The following is a 19,424-nucleotide window of genomic DNA, read 5'->3' on the forward strand; positions in this document are numbered from 1 at the left end:
CAAAATCTGGACCACCAAGTGTCTTGTCTAAATCGCCCTCATTTTGTAAATGTTGCAGCTCTCCATGTGCACTGACCCTCAGCTATGTGTCCAAATCCTTCCTCCTTTCTGTTCAGTTCAGTTGTCAGTTGTTCCTTCTTTTCCTGTCTTACCATTCCTTCCTGCTAATTTGTTCCTTTTCATTCCAAACAGTCATTCAACCCTTTCTTCCCCATATCCCCTTCCACATTTTTTCTTTCTTTGTTTCTTTGTTCCTAACCCCACTTAACCTTCCATTTACCTCCTTTTGGTCCCCAAAACACTTAAAGCGTCTCCCTCGTATCCGCTATGGTACTTGAATCCACTTGTGTTAATCTGAGTTTGTGCTGCAAATTCTATAGTTTGCATAACAATGTAAATTATTTCATGCATAAATAAAGTATCCATACCTTACTGACTTTCTTTGAATGGACTATGGGAGTGTGTGTAGAACCACCATTCATTTCAAGTTGAAACTAGTCAGATACATTTTGTTTTTACATTATGCAAGCACTTAAGGGTATTTGCTATTTTCATTAACAAACAACCAAAGCTGTTGTTTTTGGTGGATAGTCAATAATAGATCTGCAAATAAAGAGTGTCAACTTTAGATATAATTCTTCTTTCCAAATCAGCCTATAGGTTACTGCGCCTGGTGCAACCATTTTCACTGCAAAGCCACCCCATAAGCAAATCTAATATATGACATTGTGCATTTACCTTTTGTCTTATTGCTAATTATTGTTAGTGATATGTTGTTATAGCATACTTACCTTCTATGGATATATGAAGGAGTTTATTATTAATTTGGATTGGCACATAATGATTGATTTTGTATATATGTGACCAAAAAAAGCATGTTTAAATCTTAGTAGGGTTTGTATACAGTTTAATATATATGTTTTCACTTTATATGCATATATATGAATCTTTAATATGTGCATTTGAGTATGAAACACACCCCACCCTGCAGGCTCTCATTACCTACAAGGGATGATTAATGTAAAAAACAGCACTCTTAAACCTGGCCCTCCACAGACAGTGTGAGTGTGTGGAAGACAGTGAATATGTCTTACTGTGTAAAAGGAGCCCTGTGTGTGTGACACTCAATGAGCTGAGAAAATTTCTGATTAATTAACATGAAGGAAAGGAAAGTCTCTCCAGTGACCAGCCAGGCAGATCTAAAAGCTCATCCTCCCCGTTTCCTGTATCAGCTCCTATGTTTCACTGCTCCAGCTTTGAATACATATATCAGGAGTGTTCTGTCAGTGATGGATTTGCCTTTATGTACTGTGGCATAGTAGCTACAGTAGAATTAACTGTGTTTAACCTTGTGTCCTAGCATCTCTCAGAAAATCTAGAGGACAGTTTTATGAAAGAAAATACAAAATATAGTAGTTTAAATCTACATTACAGGTGTTTTCTACTCCCACCACTGGCTGCCTGTCCAGTTTTGTTCGAGTTTTCATAGTTTAAATGTGGTATAGAACTCATACATCATCAGACACCAGCTATAGAACAACTAGATCAGTTCACCAGTTGCTCTTAGATGTCTTCAGAGCAAGGTATAAAAGCCAAGCCTTTGAGTGGCTGCCCCATAGCTACAGAAGTATATACCTGAGCAGCACCAATCCTCAACATATTTCAAAACCTTACTAAAAATGCATCTCATTGCCCTTTAATTTGAGTGAGACTTCCTTTACAGTTTACATGTTGTTTAGGCCAATAGAATATATCATACTTTGACAACACGTGGTCAACTGCAATTGTGCTATATAAATAAATAGGACATAAATTCAATGTGTTGCATTCAATGTGTGCCTTAGATTTTACCCTGTAGCCTTCCTTCTTATTGCACTACATTATATTGTATGGTTGCACATATCCCGTCCCTATTTGGTTGCAGTAGATCTTAATGAAAAGCATCACTGTATTGCACTGTAATTCAAGGACCCGTGCTTGGACTCCCTTATGTTCCTTTCTTATTTCTTGCTGTTATTTCGCTGCACTTATCTCTTACTCATGTACTACAGTGCCCCCCCCCTCTCTCTCTCTCTCTCAAGCTCACTCCACTCTGGTCTCTCAAGGCTGATTGTTTTCTAATTGGTGTAGTGCCAGAGGTCGTGGTTGTTATGGTAACCTGTAAGGGGCACTTGGAAGGGGTGGGTAGTGGTGGTTGGGCAAGGGTGGGAGGGGGCGACCCACTCAAGAAAACCGAGGGCAGCTCTCATCCAAGGCCTAGGTGGTCACTTCAGAAAATGGACTGTGTGTGTGTGTGTGTGTGTGTGTCCTGTTGTTCATCTGACTGGCCCTCACAACTTCAAAGAGCTGTTTGAAGGCCAAGACTTGGTTTTAAAGTAATGGTTGAATTATTTTAATGCTAGCGCCTCACAGAACTTTGGATTGGGCTTTAGGTGGGATGTGAAGGTAGAAAATCCCTCACTGTATGTCAGGGTCAGTCCTTGTTGGCTTATTACACCATGGGAAAAGTCCAGAGAGAGTACAACACAAAGGGAACGAGCTCCGAGCTGAGTGGAGAGAGAGAGAGAGAGAGAGAGAGAGAGAGAGAGAGAGAGAGAGAGAGAGAGAGAGAGAGAAAAATCGCCTTATCTTTGCATGCATGTGTGTGCGTTTTTGTTGTGGGTTTGCTAAATTAGTCTGCAATAAACTTTGCCATGCATAAGAATTGTGCCGCTATGCCCTTTGGAATTAAAGGTGAACTGAGATGCAGGCAGCGTGATATAACACAATGCCGTTTGGTTAAGTTGCTGTCCTTCCAAAACACAAATGTTCAGAGGAAATCAATAAAAACACAAACATTATGATGCTGATACACTACAAAGCCAGACATATCAACCTTTGCTGTTTACTATCACTGTCTGTGAACAAATAAAAAGGCCAAACTTGTCTACTGGCAATAGGCAAGAAGTACCGAAATTTACGGACTATATACTTTTTTCATCCTTTGGCTGGGTATGCGACTTATACTCAGGTGCGACTTATTACAAATATAATGTTAGCTGTTCTGTCCCTCTCCTGACGGTTCTCTTCCACCTCCAGCTTGTCCACACTTTGCATTCCGGGCATAGGTGACACGCACGTTCATGGAACGCTTGCTTGCAGCTGAGCCGATAGGCCACAGGTCGCAATTTTAGACAGCTATATGAGCGCACAGTAGTCTGCCTTTTATTCATTTACAGGATGTTTATAGGATTTTCTGTGCGGTGAAGCTGATCATTTCTCCGCGTGAGAACTTGTTGAAATGCGCGTGTCTCACTCAATGCCCTACAGCCCTACCACTTAAGTTAGGAGGAATTCAAGAGGCAACGTTACGCTAAAAAACGTAGTGATTTACGCTGGCCTGCTGGTGCGACTTATCTATGGTTTTTTCTTCTTCATTACGCATTTTTTGACTGGTGCGACCTATAGTCTGGAAAATACAGTAAAAGGCCTTTTTTGATTGGTTTAACCCTATAAACCACTCCCTCTGGATATTTTCTCTTTTTCAGACCATTCGTTGTAAACTCTAGAGATGATGCACATTGTGCTCTTTCTTGCACATATTGTATGACAGTAACACCTGCAGACATGAAAAAGCACAGGCTGCATTTATTAGGCCTCAGACCCAGTCACGGAGTGGTTTCACAGAGCCTCAAATTAGTGGAGGCAAGCCAGCAGTTACAGAGGAAATTACATGGAAGAGTAATGCCAGCGAAAAATAGCATACTGGTGATACGGTATCTGTGTATTAGTGGCAGCTGATGAACAGGCAGCAGTCTATCTGCATCTACTATTCAGTCTGCACACACAACTACATTTTTGAGATGTATGCTGCTGGTATTTCCGTTACCACAATATCCTGTGTGTGTGTCTGTGTGTGTGTGTGTGTGTAAATAGTTGTGCTTCACTGCTTTGCTAAGGTGCTGATAGAATGGAGTCCTTAGCGATTTTGTTTATCTCCCACATGCATACAGTGGCTCTGGCCTCCCTTGATGCACAATAACTTGAGCGCACACACACACACACACACATACACACCGCTGACACACTACCTTCTTTTTTTGGAACCATCGATTACTGTCAGCCAATACTGGCCTTGCTTCTGTCTGCATCATCAGGTTTCAGGAAGTGATGATAAATGAATAGCACTATCTGTGAGGACGGCTGGCTGTGGATATAGGTTTCCAAAAATCAAGACATTTTAAGACTTGTGAAACAGAGAGGTGGGAAACCACATATTTAACTATAAACTAAATTAACAGTGTCAACAACTAAATTTAGGGGAATGTTGGGGATCTATGTGACCATTTTATTTCTGTTTATAATCACAAATTTGTTAGTTTGTAATTCCCACAGAATCTGACATTGTCTCTTGAATTGCTTAAGCTGGATCCAAATCCTTAAGCAAAACTATTTTTAACAATTTACTTCATCTAAGAGAGCTAGAAGGTGAGGTTGTGATGTTGCACAACGAAGCACTTCCGTGCATGGAAAAAACACAGGACAAGAAAGATAGTGTCACAAATCACCCCTAAGAAGCACAGAGCTGTCTATCAAACCAGATACAAAACAATAAGGTAGATGTGTGTGTGGATATATCTTTACTGGCAGGTATATTCAGAGGTAAGTGAGCTGTGACTGACATAACAAAGGTAAGGAGTTAGTGATTGTGAGGCTGAGCAGAACACACTGCGCCCAGCAAGGGTGTTTTTTTCCACACACATACACACATACACACACACTATATGTATGTCAGCGGGCACTTCAGTACACACTTATACCAAAGCTTAAAGCTAGCACAAACAATTCAATCTTTCCTTTTTGTCTGTCTCCTTCTCTTTGTTCTGAAACATGCACACAGGCAGACACACACTGGCCTGTGGCAGGTAAACATGATTTAGACGGGAGAAGGGTAAAGAGAGGGAAAATATGAAACGTCAGCAAGATGCTGTAACACAGGAGAGGAAGAGGAGGGGAGAGGGGCAGGAAAAAGGAGGGCTGAGGGTGAGTGTGTCAGACATGATTTTGGTATCAGCAATCCGCTTCTGACAGGGGTGACTATATTATACCATGACATTCACTGAAAAACACTGACAGTGTCGCCGTGTCTTACCTGTCATTAGCCGGAGCAGCGGCAGGAGGAGATGTGGTTCCAGCTCCTCTTGGTTTGTTGACTTTGGCGTACAGCCTATCAAGGGGGTCATCATCTGGGATGACTGCAGGTTCATTAGCATGATTTCCATGCACCGGAAAGCCAGAGGGGCCTTGAGGGGAAGGTGTGCGGGCATGAATGGTACTGTAGGGAGGCGATTGAGACAGAGGCTGTGGCGCTGAACCAGCGTCTCGGTCTCTGAATGACTGAATACGGGCATAGTTGGGATCTGCGTCGTCATCCTCGAAATCCGGATAAGCCGACCCGCCACCGCCACCTGGCTGGACTTTGGACCGCTGCTCTCGAAGCTCAGGATGCCCTGCCTCAATCCTGCAAGAGAAACAGAGGATTAATTAAGTCATGTCAAATATACCGAAGCAGGACATTTTTTAATGAGTTGGCTGCAGAGACACATCTTTAAACAAAACACCTAGAAGCACATCCTGGGCATCAAGCTCAGGAATGACAGGCAAGTAGTGAAGAGGCATAGAGACAATAGAGAGAGATTGGCACGGATAGCAAGCACTATATAAAAAAAAGAAACGAATGGCAAGTGGTTTCAATGTGTTCCATGAAAAGGATAAGTGAACAATCATCTGTGATCAAGCAAGAAAACAAAAGAGGTTTACAGAGTTTCTCTCAGTGACAAAGATGTCTTCATGCATACAGTATTTTAGGTGTTATCTCATCTCCAAACATCTCCCCACCTCTCTCTTTCTTCTTTCATCCTCTCAAGCTCAAGGTCACTCAGAATGTCGGACTTCTGGCGTTGCAGAGTGGCCTTTGCTTCCTTCTTCTCCTCTTTTTTCTTTCCAAATCTAGACAGAGAACCGGTACATCATTAGAAACACAGAAAACACAGCTTTCCATGGGGGTTTTAACAGCGTTCCACATGATGAAATATTATAGATGTAGATGAAGAACAAACATCACATTAACACCACTGCCGCAGCAAACACACATACACTGAGCTGTGCACACTGTGTTATTCAGTGAGAGCTTCTGGCACATTCAGTTCACTGAGCACCAAAAGGAGAGGACTGTAAGTCCCTCAGAAGTTGTTTTTTTTTTACACTTTTTTACCATACAACATTAAAATATGTCTAAATGGTAAAAGAATAAAGAAAAGTTTATAAATAGCTCCTAAATAGGCAGACAAATACAAAGTGGCAATATAATGTAAGTGGTTCTTAACTGTCTTGTATATCCAAACAGTGAATGTCAATGTAAGGAATGTTGGAATACATAAGTATATGGGTAATCCAATTACAGCTATTGCTCAATAAGAATGCACTCTATGCAGCCTAATCTAAATTAAAAGATGGCATAAACACAATAGTCTTTAAGTGGCCACATATCAATACTCAAACCACACCAGTCAATACTGTCTGTGTGTGTGGTCAGCATCAACAGCATACTCAGCACTACTGGACACTCATTACCTGGAGGAGACCCACACATAGTGTACATACAGTACACCTGATGCCGAGGTTTAAATGTGGAATGACAGCTTTAGGCTGACATTTGCTGGTCGCTGTGGGAAATGTTAGATCCTGGATGTCAATGGCACGACAGTCAATATTACAATGTTCCTTAATGTAAACCATACGTGCATGACATAGCTCATAGTATATTGTGGATATGTAACAGAAGCACCAAGACACAGGGACAGAATCTGACAGATATTCACGCATCTAGTCCCTGGATAAAAACACCATAAGCCTTTATACAGCCTGCTCAAAAAATGACCCACAGATGCTCATTAAACTTTACACCCCAACAGCCAGGCAGTGAGAAGGACATGGTGAATTGAGCCCATCAAACCTGCTAAATAGTTAATATCTCCAACATGCAAACTGTGACCTTATAACAGACCTCATGTTTTATTTATCCATTGAATTTATTGATGTATTATGCTTTTGTCTATACCTATGCTGCGCACTACTGCTGATCACGGCACCTCCTAGTGTATTATTTAAAGGAACATTCATGGCTACTTTAAAGTGTGGCTGTTTTGTTGACATGTTTTAGCCTGTGCATATCTCGCCATTGATGTGAGATGTAGTGTGAGGACGGAGGTAATAGGTTTCTTTGAAATGCCTAATGTGAATGGGGGATGGTGAAGCCTATTTACCACCCATAGAGGGGGACTCGATGGCCAATGAAGGGCTACAATCATCGGTGCGCATTAACAGCATGTGTGTGTATCCGCCTCACAGGGGACAAGCCTTGCTCTAATTACTGCTACCTACAGAGGCTTACCCTTTCCTTCAACTCCCTCTCTCTCACCCTCACTTACCCCTCTTTCACCACCATTCTTTTTTACCTTTTCTGCTTTTTTTGCCTCAGTTCTCTTACTTTTCTCTCATTAGCCTGATTTTGGCCTCTATCTATACATAGCTTACCTCGCCTTCACCCCTCTGTCCTCACTGTCTGGTTTTACAGCTTCCACCTGTCTCACTAAACTTATACTTGCCTCTTTCCTCGATGTCACCACTGCCAAGAATGAGAAGACAACAATGTAAAAGTGCTACATATTAACATCTAAACTTGTTTTCGGGGTATACAAAGCATGCACACTCACTAGCCAAGCAGATGGGAGACATAGTGAAAATGGCCTTCTGAAGTTCAAAGCAGCCATATAATGGGGAAGACAGGTACGTGAAGTGACTTTGAATGCAGCATGGTTTTTAGAATGGTCTGAAAAGGCGAAAATATCCAGTGATGTCAGAGGTCAGAGGAGGATGGTTAAACCGTTTGGAGCTGATAGAAAGGCACCAGGAATCTCTAAATGCCACTCCAGTTACGGACAGCCAACTGAGGACACAGTTCACACAGACTCACCCACATTGGACAACAGAAGACTGCAAAAACACTGCCTGGTCTGATGAGTCTCCATGTCTGCTGCCACATTCGGATGATCGGCTCAGAATTTGGTGAAAACAGCATGGCAGCATGGATCCATCATGCCTTATATCAGTAGTTTAAGGCTGCTGCTGTATTAGTGTGAGGGAGATTTTCCTGGCACCCTTAGTCCCAGCTGAGCATAGTTTAAAGACCAGAGCCTACCTACCCATGTCCAGCCCTTTATGAGCACAGCGTACCATCTTCTGATGGATACTTCCAGCAGGATAAAACACCATGTCACACATAGCTCAGATCATCGACAGCATGACAATGAGTTCACTGCACTCAAATGGCCTCCACAGTCAGCAGACCTCAGTCCAATAGAGCACCTTTGGGATGCGGTGGAACAAGACATGCACACCATGGATGTGAAGCTGACAAATCTGCAGCTACTATGTGACACTATCACATCAGTATGGAGCAAATTCTCTCTCTCCAGAAAACAACAAAAAATGGATTTGTCCTTTCAAAATCAGTTTGATAGCAGTGCTTGTCCAGGTGAAACACTAAATAACACAGCGGCATTGAGGTACTGTATGCAGCGTGCTCACTGAGTGCCTAATGAGGAACACCTGTACATCAGCCTATCTGTGCAATTATCCAATCAGCCAATCATGTGGCAGCTGTGCAATGTATGAAATCAATGGCGGTGCAGGTGAGGAGCTTCACTTCATGTTAAACATCACATGTGATGTCAGTGACTTTGACTGGGGAGTAATTGGTGGTGCCAGATGGGCTGATCTGGAGTATGACTCAAATTGCAGAGTTCCTTTGGATTTTTATTTACGTCTTTAGAATGTAGTCACAGCATGATGCAGAAAACATCCACTGCATTAACCCTTCAATGGAACACAACACCTTGATGAAGAGAGAATGGCACGTCTGGTGGATGGAGTACAACACACGACAATCAGGGCTCCTGACTCCTGTCAGCTAAAATCTGAGGCTGCAGCCTGATCTGATTAATGATCTGCTGAGACATGCAGGTGGTGGAGTCACAATTAGGTATCAATAGCATGCTCCATGTACCAAACCTGCCTTGTGTTGTTAATTCAGGCTTCTGGTAGGAATCAATCAACCTTTATTGAAGTGTGTTCTCAGCAGATTTTTAGATCCCCACATATGTTCAGGTCAAATTTGACCTTTTCTGACAATTATACACCAGTAAATATGCCACAAACTTTAAATAAATAAATAAAGGTGCTACATTTTTTACAGTCTGTTCTAGGTCAAATTTGACCCATATAGAGTGAGATAGATTTTAGGTTCACAAGTGTTGTAAATGGTGGTTTTAGGGCTCCTTGCATGCAAAAGTGACACCAGCTTACTACACAGCACCGTTTAGGGTAGTACAGTGATATGAGCTTGGCCTTGATCAAGTCACACAAGAAGCCAACACAGGGGGACAGAAGAGAATGGACACACCTACTAAAAAACAGGAATACCCTGCTTCAATTGTGTGATCGTCTTCAGATAAATGACAAGCAATAACCCTAAAAAGCATACTCCCTCTCTCTTCTCTGAAACATTCATTAACGATTAACCATTGATGTACTATTGATGTCATATAAGCTCTTGATACCTTCTGTACAGATCTCTGGCTCATTTTTTTTATAGACACTTGTTTTTTTTTCAGTTCTGACTGTGAAGGCATGGAATATGAAAAGTAAATAATGGTAAAGAACACTCATCAATTGAGTATTGTTGCTGACCTAAATGTACCACCACCTAACAGCTGCCTCTGGTATAACAATTGATACTGGAAGGTTCAGTGACCTATTCTTTATTCACCAGATCTGAAACCAACAAAATACCTTTTAGATGTACAGAGATGGGACATCTGAAGCTTGAATTGGCAGCTTACAGTCCACAGAATGTATGTATTTGCAAGCCAAAAAAGGCATATTTGTCGGTGTAGTTTAGAACCATCACTACAAACATATGTCCTATGGCTACCAGACACAATATGTTTGTTACTTATTCTTGTTTTAGTCTCCCAGAAGTCTCTGTGTTTACTGCAGATTTCTCTGTAGGGGTCAGTGAGAGACACAATTGATTACAAAAAAGCACTACTTTTGCAACCATCTGTAACTATGGAAAAGCAAGAGAGCAGACAGATATAAAAAGATAATGGACACCTAACAGCTTAATTAGACCTTTTGCTCTCCGTCTCCTCCTGTACTGTTTTTTTTTTAAACAATGTTATTAGTGGACTATCCTGGGAAGCAGCACACATACATCCACTCCCACACATACCCACAGTGACACAGATTCAGTTATGATGTAAAACATCATTACAAAAACAAAGGAAGCAGAAAAAAAGCCAAAGTCAAAACAGGACAAAACCTCGATCATCGGATTCCAAATGCACACTTTGTTAGAGAAGATAACTAGCCAAACATAAATAACTTGTTGATAAATCAAACAGCACATGCACACATACACATGGCCTCATTGTCCGCGAACACATTTTGAAATTTACAAGTTACGACATTATCACTTGAGAATCATTTCACAAGGAATATCAGCGTAAGATTAGCAGCTGATTAGCAGCCAGTTAGGATGAATACATTACCTCTTGTTGTGTCATTAGTGGGAACAGAACGCTGACTCGTGAATATTCATGAGCTAACACCACAATCTGTATGGAAAGTGTATGGCTACTCATTAGCATGTGAGAAAGACTTAATTAGAAATATATACCCAGGTTTCTTAAAGCTTCCATCTGTGCAGGGGAAGGTAGGACGAGGACGGATGTTTTACCAGGGGGACTTTCAGTTCTGATCATGGATTATAACAAAAGCCTGCAAGATGATTGACATTTCCTCACTCACTGTGTTTTTAAATATCAGCTTCATTAAACAGAACAATCAGCAGATACAGAAGAACAATAAGACAGACAGTCATGGCCCTAACTACCATTGGTCCAGACCTTTTTTTTCCGATGTGAATATAGTAAAAGTCATGTAATAATTACTCTGCTGCTGCAAAGATCGCCAACATCATTTCTTGTGTCCTCGTGGAATAGAGGCGTGAATGCTCTTGTTACTGCTAATACAATAATATCTTATATCTATCTTATATCTTGATATCTTAGCAGCACCACAGATGTTTTTGGCTGATGTCAACAAACTGACCTTGCAGTTAATTATTAGTCCCACTTAAGTGAGTGAGTTAGCTTTAGCCAGCCCAGCTAGCATTATCCCTCCATAAACATTAGACTGATGTAGTTAGAATGCCTCTCTTTCAGTCTTTTAAATGTTCAAATGAATGTTAAATAGCACGATCCCAACTTTTTTTTTTGCTAATGCTTATAATTATACAGAATTTTCTAGTGGAGCATTTTATGTCAGCATACTATTTACATACATCAGCTGACACTGGGTTTCCACCACTGGTAGATGAAAAGACTTTAAAGTAGTAGTAGTAGAAGTTAAACCTGAGCTTTGGCAAGACACATGATGGAGATGTGAGCGGAACAGCAGGTACGATGCTCTGTGTCTGAGACAGGAATGACAAGTTAGCATGCCTGCTGTTCCACACAAACACCATGTATATGACACCATACATTATTATTTCATACTTACAGTCTTACTACTATGCACATTTTAGTAACAATATAATCAGTCAAATTCAACTCTCCTATAAATGTAGTTATTTTAAGATAATTTTATCTTTGGCAGGAGAGAAGTTAGCTAGAACAGCTTGTAAATTGAGACAGAATATATGTTAAAAAAAGTACTGCACCTGCCTTTGCTGCAGATGGCAAGAAAGGTGACTGTGCCACATTAGTCTGCCAAAGACAGGTGCAACACTGTGTAGGAGGCATAAGAAACAGCACAATTCTACATGCATACATTGTCTGGTGAACTGTTCCACACTCATGCATGAGAACAAAAGCCCATTGACAAACCAGAAAAACATTGGTGCAAACATCTGTGACTCTCACTTCACCAATTCCTTCTATTCTCCTGCTCTCCTCTCACTCCCTCCCCCAGACACTCCCTCTGCTATCATTGCCAAATGGATCCCTAAGGCACTGGGTGCTTGACAAGTGTGCCACAATGACTAGCACATATGCACACACTGATGATTGGCAGGCATGACATCAGTCAGTGACACCCCAATGACTTCCTGTCATGGTGTTTGATTGGCAGAGTCCTTCCCCTGTTTCAAGCATGTTGCTCTCTAATTATGAAACAATGACATTCAATGTCTGGTCAAAAGACAGTTTGTTTTGTCTTTTCTCCTGCAAGGATGACTCGAAGTCGTCTGACGTGCACAGAGTTTGTGGTACTTTCAAGTCAGACAGACAGTGTTAAAGATCATCATCATGTTAAAGTCATGATGATTAGCCCTTCGTCGCCGGAAGAATGACTGCAGTGGGTAAAATTTTAAGGTGACTGAAAGGCCAGGCATTGTCTAGGTTGGCATGACTCATCACCACAGTAGCAAAGAAAGTGGTGGAGAAACTTGTTGCTGACAAGGGAGGGTTGTCTGGTCACATCTTTTTATGTTGACCAAGTCAACTGACTTCTGATGCCTCAACCTAAGGTAAACAAAGCTCCACAGATTGTGTCAGGGACGATGGAAGAAGGGGCACTGCAGCACCTATAATACACAGTTGTGCATTAATACAACATTAATTGTCATTTTTGTTGTATTTATTTAGAGTTCAAAAGTTGGTGATGTTGCGTAGCTATAAGCAGTAAATGTGAGTAAGGTAATACAACTTGACTATGTCTCATTATACTGTTCTTCCTCTCAGCAGCAACAGGTCTGACTGACCTCCTTGGAAGGTATGCTCCACCGGAAGAGTCACCTTTCAATCCAAGGCTAACAATCAGTTTTTTTCTCTACCGTCACCATAGTCACACCTAAAGGACACACACGGCTGCCAGACTGGTGCAAACTGCTGTTATTTGGGTAAAAGAACATACAGTCCACAGCCTAGCAAGATGGATTTTAAAAGTTGGTGAAAGTTGGTGTGTCTTTAATGACAAGTCATCCTTCTTTTCCAGAATCACTGCTAATGAGGATGTACAGTAGCAAAGTAGTAGCAAGTAGTATTTTTTAAATGTCTTTAAGATATAACGATCTAATTGATTTTTTATTTAAAAAAGGGTCAACAGCTCCGCTCCCTTGTGTGGTACAGTAAAAGTGCATGAATGCATATAAATGTAACAGAACAAAATTAACTCAAACAAAGGCAAAGCTCCACAAATCAGAATTGCCTCCTGTGAATGATAAGCAGCAGCAAAGTACGTCCATTTTCTACCATCAACCTTTTCATCCAGGCACCACAATCACACATTCAGAAAACACACTGGCATACAGTATGTACATACTCAGGCTAATAGGCCTAGCATGAAGCTGAACCATTACACAGCCCACAATAGAGCTAGTCAGTCCTAATGGGCCCCACTGTGGAGATGGGCTAATAGTCCCCACGATGGAGCACTTTAAGTCTAACAGAGGTGCTGCATTATGACCAGCTGGAGAAAGCAGAGTGAGAGACAAGAGCAAGAGGGGGGGAAATGGGACAGTATAGGGGAGAGTGTAATTATAGGTATCAATGAGAGGTAAAGAAAGGGGCTCGTGGCCCAAAGCCTCTTTCATTACAGGCAGCACTCCTTATTAAGTTGTTTTTTGCCAAGGGTAATACTTTTACATTTTTTTATTCATTTTTTTGTGATGAATAGATTATTCAACGGATAGTCAGCAAACATAAAAATACATAGAAGACAGCAACTGCAGCAGCACATGATTACAAGCCAGCAGGCAGCCATGCATTCATTATCATAGATTCTCATAAATTCACACTACTGTAAAACTGAAAATGAACAGCATGCACACGCTCTTTGCAACACACACCAACAGCCACACAAACACCATGCACTGGCGGTAACAGCAGCAGCAGCAACAGCAGCAGCGCCTGTCCCCCTCTCGGTCTGGTAGACCTTGTCCTTTCCCAGTCTCACCTAATAGATTGCCATATTTTTATTTGTACAGACATTCTCTCTCACCCTTCCTCTCTCTTTCACAGCCAGACACACACACACACACAAAACAGACACACAGATGACAGACTCGAAAACCATACTCTCATCCCGTGTGAATTCTGTGTGCAGAACATAAAGTTTAAGGGTGTGCACAGTATGTTCTCTATGTTCAGATTTATTAGAAAAATCTGAAAATCTTAAAAAGACAAAACATACACAGTTCAGACGGAAAGAAAGGGTCGCACAACTGCAGACAATATGGAGGGTGCACACATACACGCACGCTTTTTGGAAGATTCACGGTAACCATGTGCCAAATATGACAACCGTTTGACTGTGTGACCAATCATGTTTTATCACCGCATGAATATTCATGAGTAGTGCTCGCACACGTGCACTCACACACACACACACAGATGACTGGCATCTCTGATTGGCAGGTGGTAGCGGTTCAGATGATGGAGCCAGCTGTCCCCTTTTAAAGGGCATTTTAAACAAACATTCAGAATATGACTTTAATGCCTGGGTCAACAATGAGAATTACATTTCATATTACTACACTTACATGCTCTTCATTCATATTCAAAATTTGATTTTTAGAAAATGAAGTTGAGATATGGAAAAAGGATAAGAATTGCTATGTGTGTGTGTTTTTGACCTGGTGCACAGATAGAAAAATAATGTAGCAAGTTGGTAAAGAGCATCAAACCTGTGAACCACAGATAAACATGAACATTTTACTACTGAAAAACCAGAGACCTTGGAGTAAGACAGACTGTGCCATACTGCCTCTCCTCCAGACCATTAGGCCAATCAAAGGTGCCCTTAGATGAATATGACAAATCAGCAGCTCGGTCTAGATTGAACTGTACTGAATAGCACCAATTTGCCTTCTCAGTCTACCACCATTACATGCAATCAAATGCAGATAGAGAGCAGGAGCTGGAGGGAGCTGACGGAGAGAGGAAAAAAAAATTGGAATGATGCAAAGATTAGGGGGGTGTGGATGAAGAGGGCAGGGGGTAGATGTTACAGAAATATGGCTAGAAAGAGGAAAAAGAGGTCGGGATTATCACTGAGCTCTAATCAAGACCCTCTTATGGTGATGAGCCGTGAGGTGTAGAGGAAAGGGTCTAAAAAAATCCTAGGGTGTATTATATGGTTTCTTAAAGCACTCATGGCAAGATGTGATGGTGGAACTGGTGGTTTAGATGAAAGGGTGGATGGAGGGGATAGGTGTGTGAAGGGGAAGGCTCAGGCAAGATTAAACTGGAGATGTTCTCTGTGCCGTGTAGCCTATCCACACCATAATCAAGCAGAGTGGCAGAGATGGATGAACAGAGAAAAAAGGTAGCGGTTGAAATGTGGAGCACTCCAAACACTGCTAAGATGGTAAGACAAAAGTGAAGGAGGTGAAAAAGATATCTTCATTTGTGCCATGAAGGCAGTGTGTAAATTAAAGAAGGAGTAATGGACTTTTTAGAGGGCGATACAAATAACAACACAAAGGGCCGACACCTCGGGGGTGAGAGAGCAGTTAAGCCCTGTTCACATTGGAGAAAGTCAATCCAGCTAAAGGAGGATTGGAGAGCCTTTAAGCTGGATGCGTTCAGACCTATTTTCAAATCTGGCACACGCATGTGCACACTCAATCCGCCTTGTTTGCTGTCCTCCAAACAGCTTGGTGGCACCTCGTAACATACAGAGTATGAGTTTTTTTTGTCCAGTGTCGCTCGTTCCTTAGTTTTTTTCCGGTTTAAAAACTTTATTCCTTTGTAGCCACGTTGAAAATAAACTCAGGGCAAAGCTGTCATAGTTCGAGGATTGTTTACATACGGCTTTTGTACGCGACCCGGACACTGTCCCCATGAACCCAAAGCATCAGGTCGCTAGCAGGATTCGCTAGCCGGATTTTCGTTCAGACCTGAGCCACATTTGAGCCAATCCGGCTAGATCCACCTCCGAGAGGTGGATTGAAATCTATCTGGATACAGCCTGAATCCCACTTTAGCCGGATTGATTTCCCCAGTGTGAACGGGGTCTTAGATAAGCATGGAGGCAAATATACACAAAAAAAAACTGAAATAGGAAAAAGAACACATTGTGCTGCACACACTGCAAACCACTGTGTAGCAATCCTCACATCTGCTCGACAGTTTATTTGACATAATTACGAACAGTCTTGAGAGCCATTTACACACTCAACTGCAAAACAAAGACAGCATTTTAACATCATAAAAAACAAATCTGAGAAGAAGAAAAAACCTAATGACTGAACACTGCAGGTATGTGAGAGAAGTGAGGAAAACAAGACGGATATAGAAGTAAAGAAAAAGGGTGGCGACTTTAAAGCACATTAAACCTGTCTAATTAAGTATAATGGTTGCATATCAGTTTAACTGTCTAATATTTCACTTTAAATAACATGTAATTTTAAGATGTAATAATTGTGATAAGGCGGGACTTTGAAATCTGGAAATGTTTTTCTGCGTGCTGCTTCACACACACTGCTTCTTTAAGCGTATTTTAAAGGGCTGCAGCTGTATTCTGGAGATCAAATTGCAAGCCAGTGTTTTTCTTAAGATCTGTATCTGTGTAACAGTCATGTGAAATCCCACTTCACTAATAGTATGGTGATAAAAAACAAAATCATATTAGATAGCAATTAAGGTAGAAAGTTCAAACTGTTCATTAAAACACTTTGCCCCATTCAGGCAGCCGGTCTACGTGGCGTTCACACCCAAAGGTTTAAGTTAAAGATAATCACATGAAACAGTATTTAGAGCACCTCTTAAGGAAATAGGGGAACTAATCTCTTGTGTGTTTAATGATAGAAAAACAAGATCTCAGTATTTATATACTGTTTGTTATTCTGTGAATGAGAATTAACTGGAGATGGAAGATGAACTAAACATTGTTTTTCTAGAAGTGTTGAAGGAAGCGGCTTAGAAATGAACATCTCACATCCTGCTTATGGTCTCTGACAGCTGCACATGCATAACAAAGACTGGGAAGCAACAGCCAACACAACACAGTCACATCTGAAATCATCACAAGTCTGGGAGCATTTCAAAATGAGAGAAAGAGAAAGAATGTCAGCAGTACGGATTCAGGCTGACCCTTGTGTATCTTTCATATACTAATCTACAGGTTTGCCTAGATGAGATAGTTAACCTGGGAACTATAGCTATTCAGCTATCCTACAACCTCCATCCCATCAGAGTAGGTTTTTTTTACAGAGACACTAAAAGCTAGTTTCTGTATACTGATATATGCTATTATAGTCACCATTACTAAAAATGCTGCTTCTAATAGGTGTGCTTTTAGAAACAGGCTTATGTTTTGATGCGTGTCATGTTGTGGCTAACAGCAATGATTGACAGCTGCCACCTCCAGAACTCACACTGAGGTCTTTGTTCCTTCTGCCTAAAGAATGTATGTTTATGGTAAAATCTTGAAAATGACACCTGTCCTGTTAGCACAATATACTTAAAGAGGCTAATCTTAGCCTACATGAGGTAGTGGTGCTGGTTGCTTTGCGTGCAGAGAGTTGCCAAGGTGTGAAAGGTAACACCGTGGCTCCCTATATTTGAGTGGGCTCCAAAATAATGGCGCCAACCATAAGCTGCGACTTGTGGTTTCAAAGCAGCTCCAACCCAAACCTCTGGCTGACGTCACATCTCCATCTTTATATATATATATATATATATATAGTAAATAGCAGAACCACAGCAGCGTGGCTCAGCACAGCTATACCCAGCTGTAGTGGAAATACATGTCATCACACTTTGGCTGGGCACACTGTGGCTAAACCAGACCAAAGCCAGCAAATGGAAAACCCCCTTTTTTTACTCACCTCAGAAGGCCGAAGCCTATTTTCTTGCTTTTCTTTTCCGTCTCCTCAGCCTCCTCTGCTTTCTTTTTCTCCTTCTCCTTGCCTTTGCCCTTGTTCTTTTCTTTCTTCTTTGTTTTTGCTTTCTTTTTCTTGTCTTTTTTGGCTTTCTCATCTGTCAGATCAGCAACTCCCTGACGGGATGAACTACTTGCAGGGGTGTCCCGGCCTGAACTTGGCTCGGAACCGTCGTCTAGAGGCAAAGAAAGAGAGAAGGAACTCAGAAGAGATGGAGGATTAGAGTGAGGGAAAGGAGAACGATGTTTTAAAGAGGAGAAGAAAGCCACTGTGGGTTGATTTCTGCCTGCTAAATTTGCTGTAGTTGTAACATTTTGAAGTAAGAAATCTGAATCATATAATAAAGAAAACATTACATAATGACAATATCAACAATACAATCAATCAACTTCGGATTGAAATAAAAGAGTGTAAAACTGTAAAAGTGTAAACTCCGATGCCTCACACTTACATTACTTCAGACTGGAGATCTGGCTCGGAATAATGATGATAAAACACACACACATTCAGGGAACTTGTCAGATGTTATAAGATAACCAAACTAAATTAGTTCCTTCAATTGAGATTTAATTTTGTGTGGATATTCACTTCCGCCTTAATTACAAAGACTTTGTGTGTGTGTGTGTTTCTCCAGATTCACTGCTTGCACTGATCCTTGTCAGCCCACAATTGTAGGTAAAACTAATCCACCAATTACACAAGAAAGGAAGTACGCATGAAACAAAACAGGAAAAAGGGACATATTAATTCATTTCAGAGAACTGTTCTTTGTCAATTAACAGCAGCTTTGAGAGCACTGAACACTTCCAAGGATGGTGACAGATGCGGCCACCGCGTGCGTGGTGTTGACATGCCCTATTAGTCCTATCCTGTGTGAGAGCAGTGATCTGAAACAGGCCGACTCATTACTCTGGTGGTGACTGATAAGAGTTTGCTGCTAATAACACAGCTGTGGACTGAATATGTGTTGATGTTTTGAGGTATGGGGGTGCTTGTTGCAAAAGCCCTTGTCTCACTTAGCTGGAGAAAGAGTAATTGAGAAACACCTTGCATGTGGAAGTAAGCAGTGCACGCATCAATCATTGTGTTAGAAAAATCCATCTGAAGCCGAGGAAGATGTATGTCAGAGATTAGATGTGAAGATTTACAGATAAATATCTCTGTCATTTTGGAAATGGGAACGCATGGAAGGAAAAGTGTGAGTGAAATACATCAATATCCTGTTAGGATGGTTGTGTCACACTAAGCACTTCTCCGGCACTGATGTCACAGCAGTTTTTTGCATTAACTGTGAAGTGAAAAGCAGCTGTTGTAGCATCAGTGATTTGCCTGCACATGGAAAGAGAAACGCACACTATGCGACCAAAAGTAAATGGACACCCTGTGCAGCTGGTCTGTAATTGGTTATGAAGGTAAAATCTTAATGTTGCTGTCT

At 41.3% G+C, this 19,424-nt stretch overlaps 1 protein-coding gene across 9 annotated transcripts in view; it reads right to left on the bottom strand.

The window, feature by feature from the left end:
* LOC114426019 (partitioning defective 3 homolog B-like) overlaps positions 1-19,424 on the bottom strand; it is a 173,735-nt gene that overhangs the window by 54,741 nt on the left and 99,570 nt on the right. For all 9 annotated transcript variants that reach the window (XM_028393119.1, XM_028393122.1, XM_028393121.1 and 6 more), the window contains 3 exons: positions 17,936-18,164; positions 5,878-5,988; positions 5,132-5,500 (listed from right to left, as the gene is read on the bottom strand). In XM_028393119.1, the coding sequence (XP_028248920.1) occupies positions 5,132-5,500; positions 5,878-5,988; positions 17,936-18,164 (709 nt within the window). The remainder of the gene's footprint in view (positions 1-5,131; positions 5,501-5,877; positions 5,989-17,935; positions 18,165-19,424) is intronic.

Source organism: Parambassis ranga, chromosome 21 (genome assembly GCF_900634625.1).
Source record: "Parambassis ranga chromosome 21, fParRan2.1, whole genome shotgun sequence".
NCBI lineage: Eukaryota > Metazoa > Chordata > Actinopteri > Ambassidae > Parambassis > Parambassis ranga.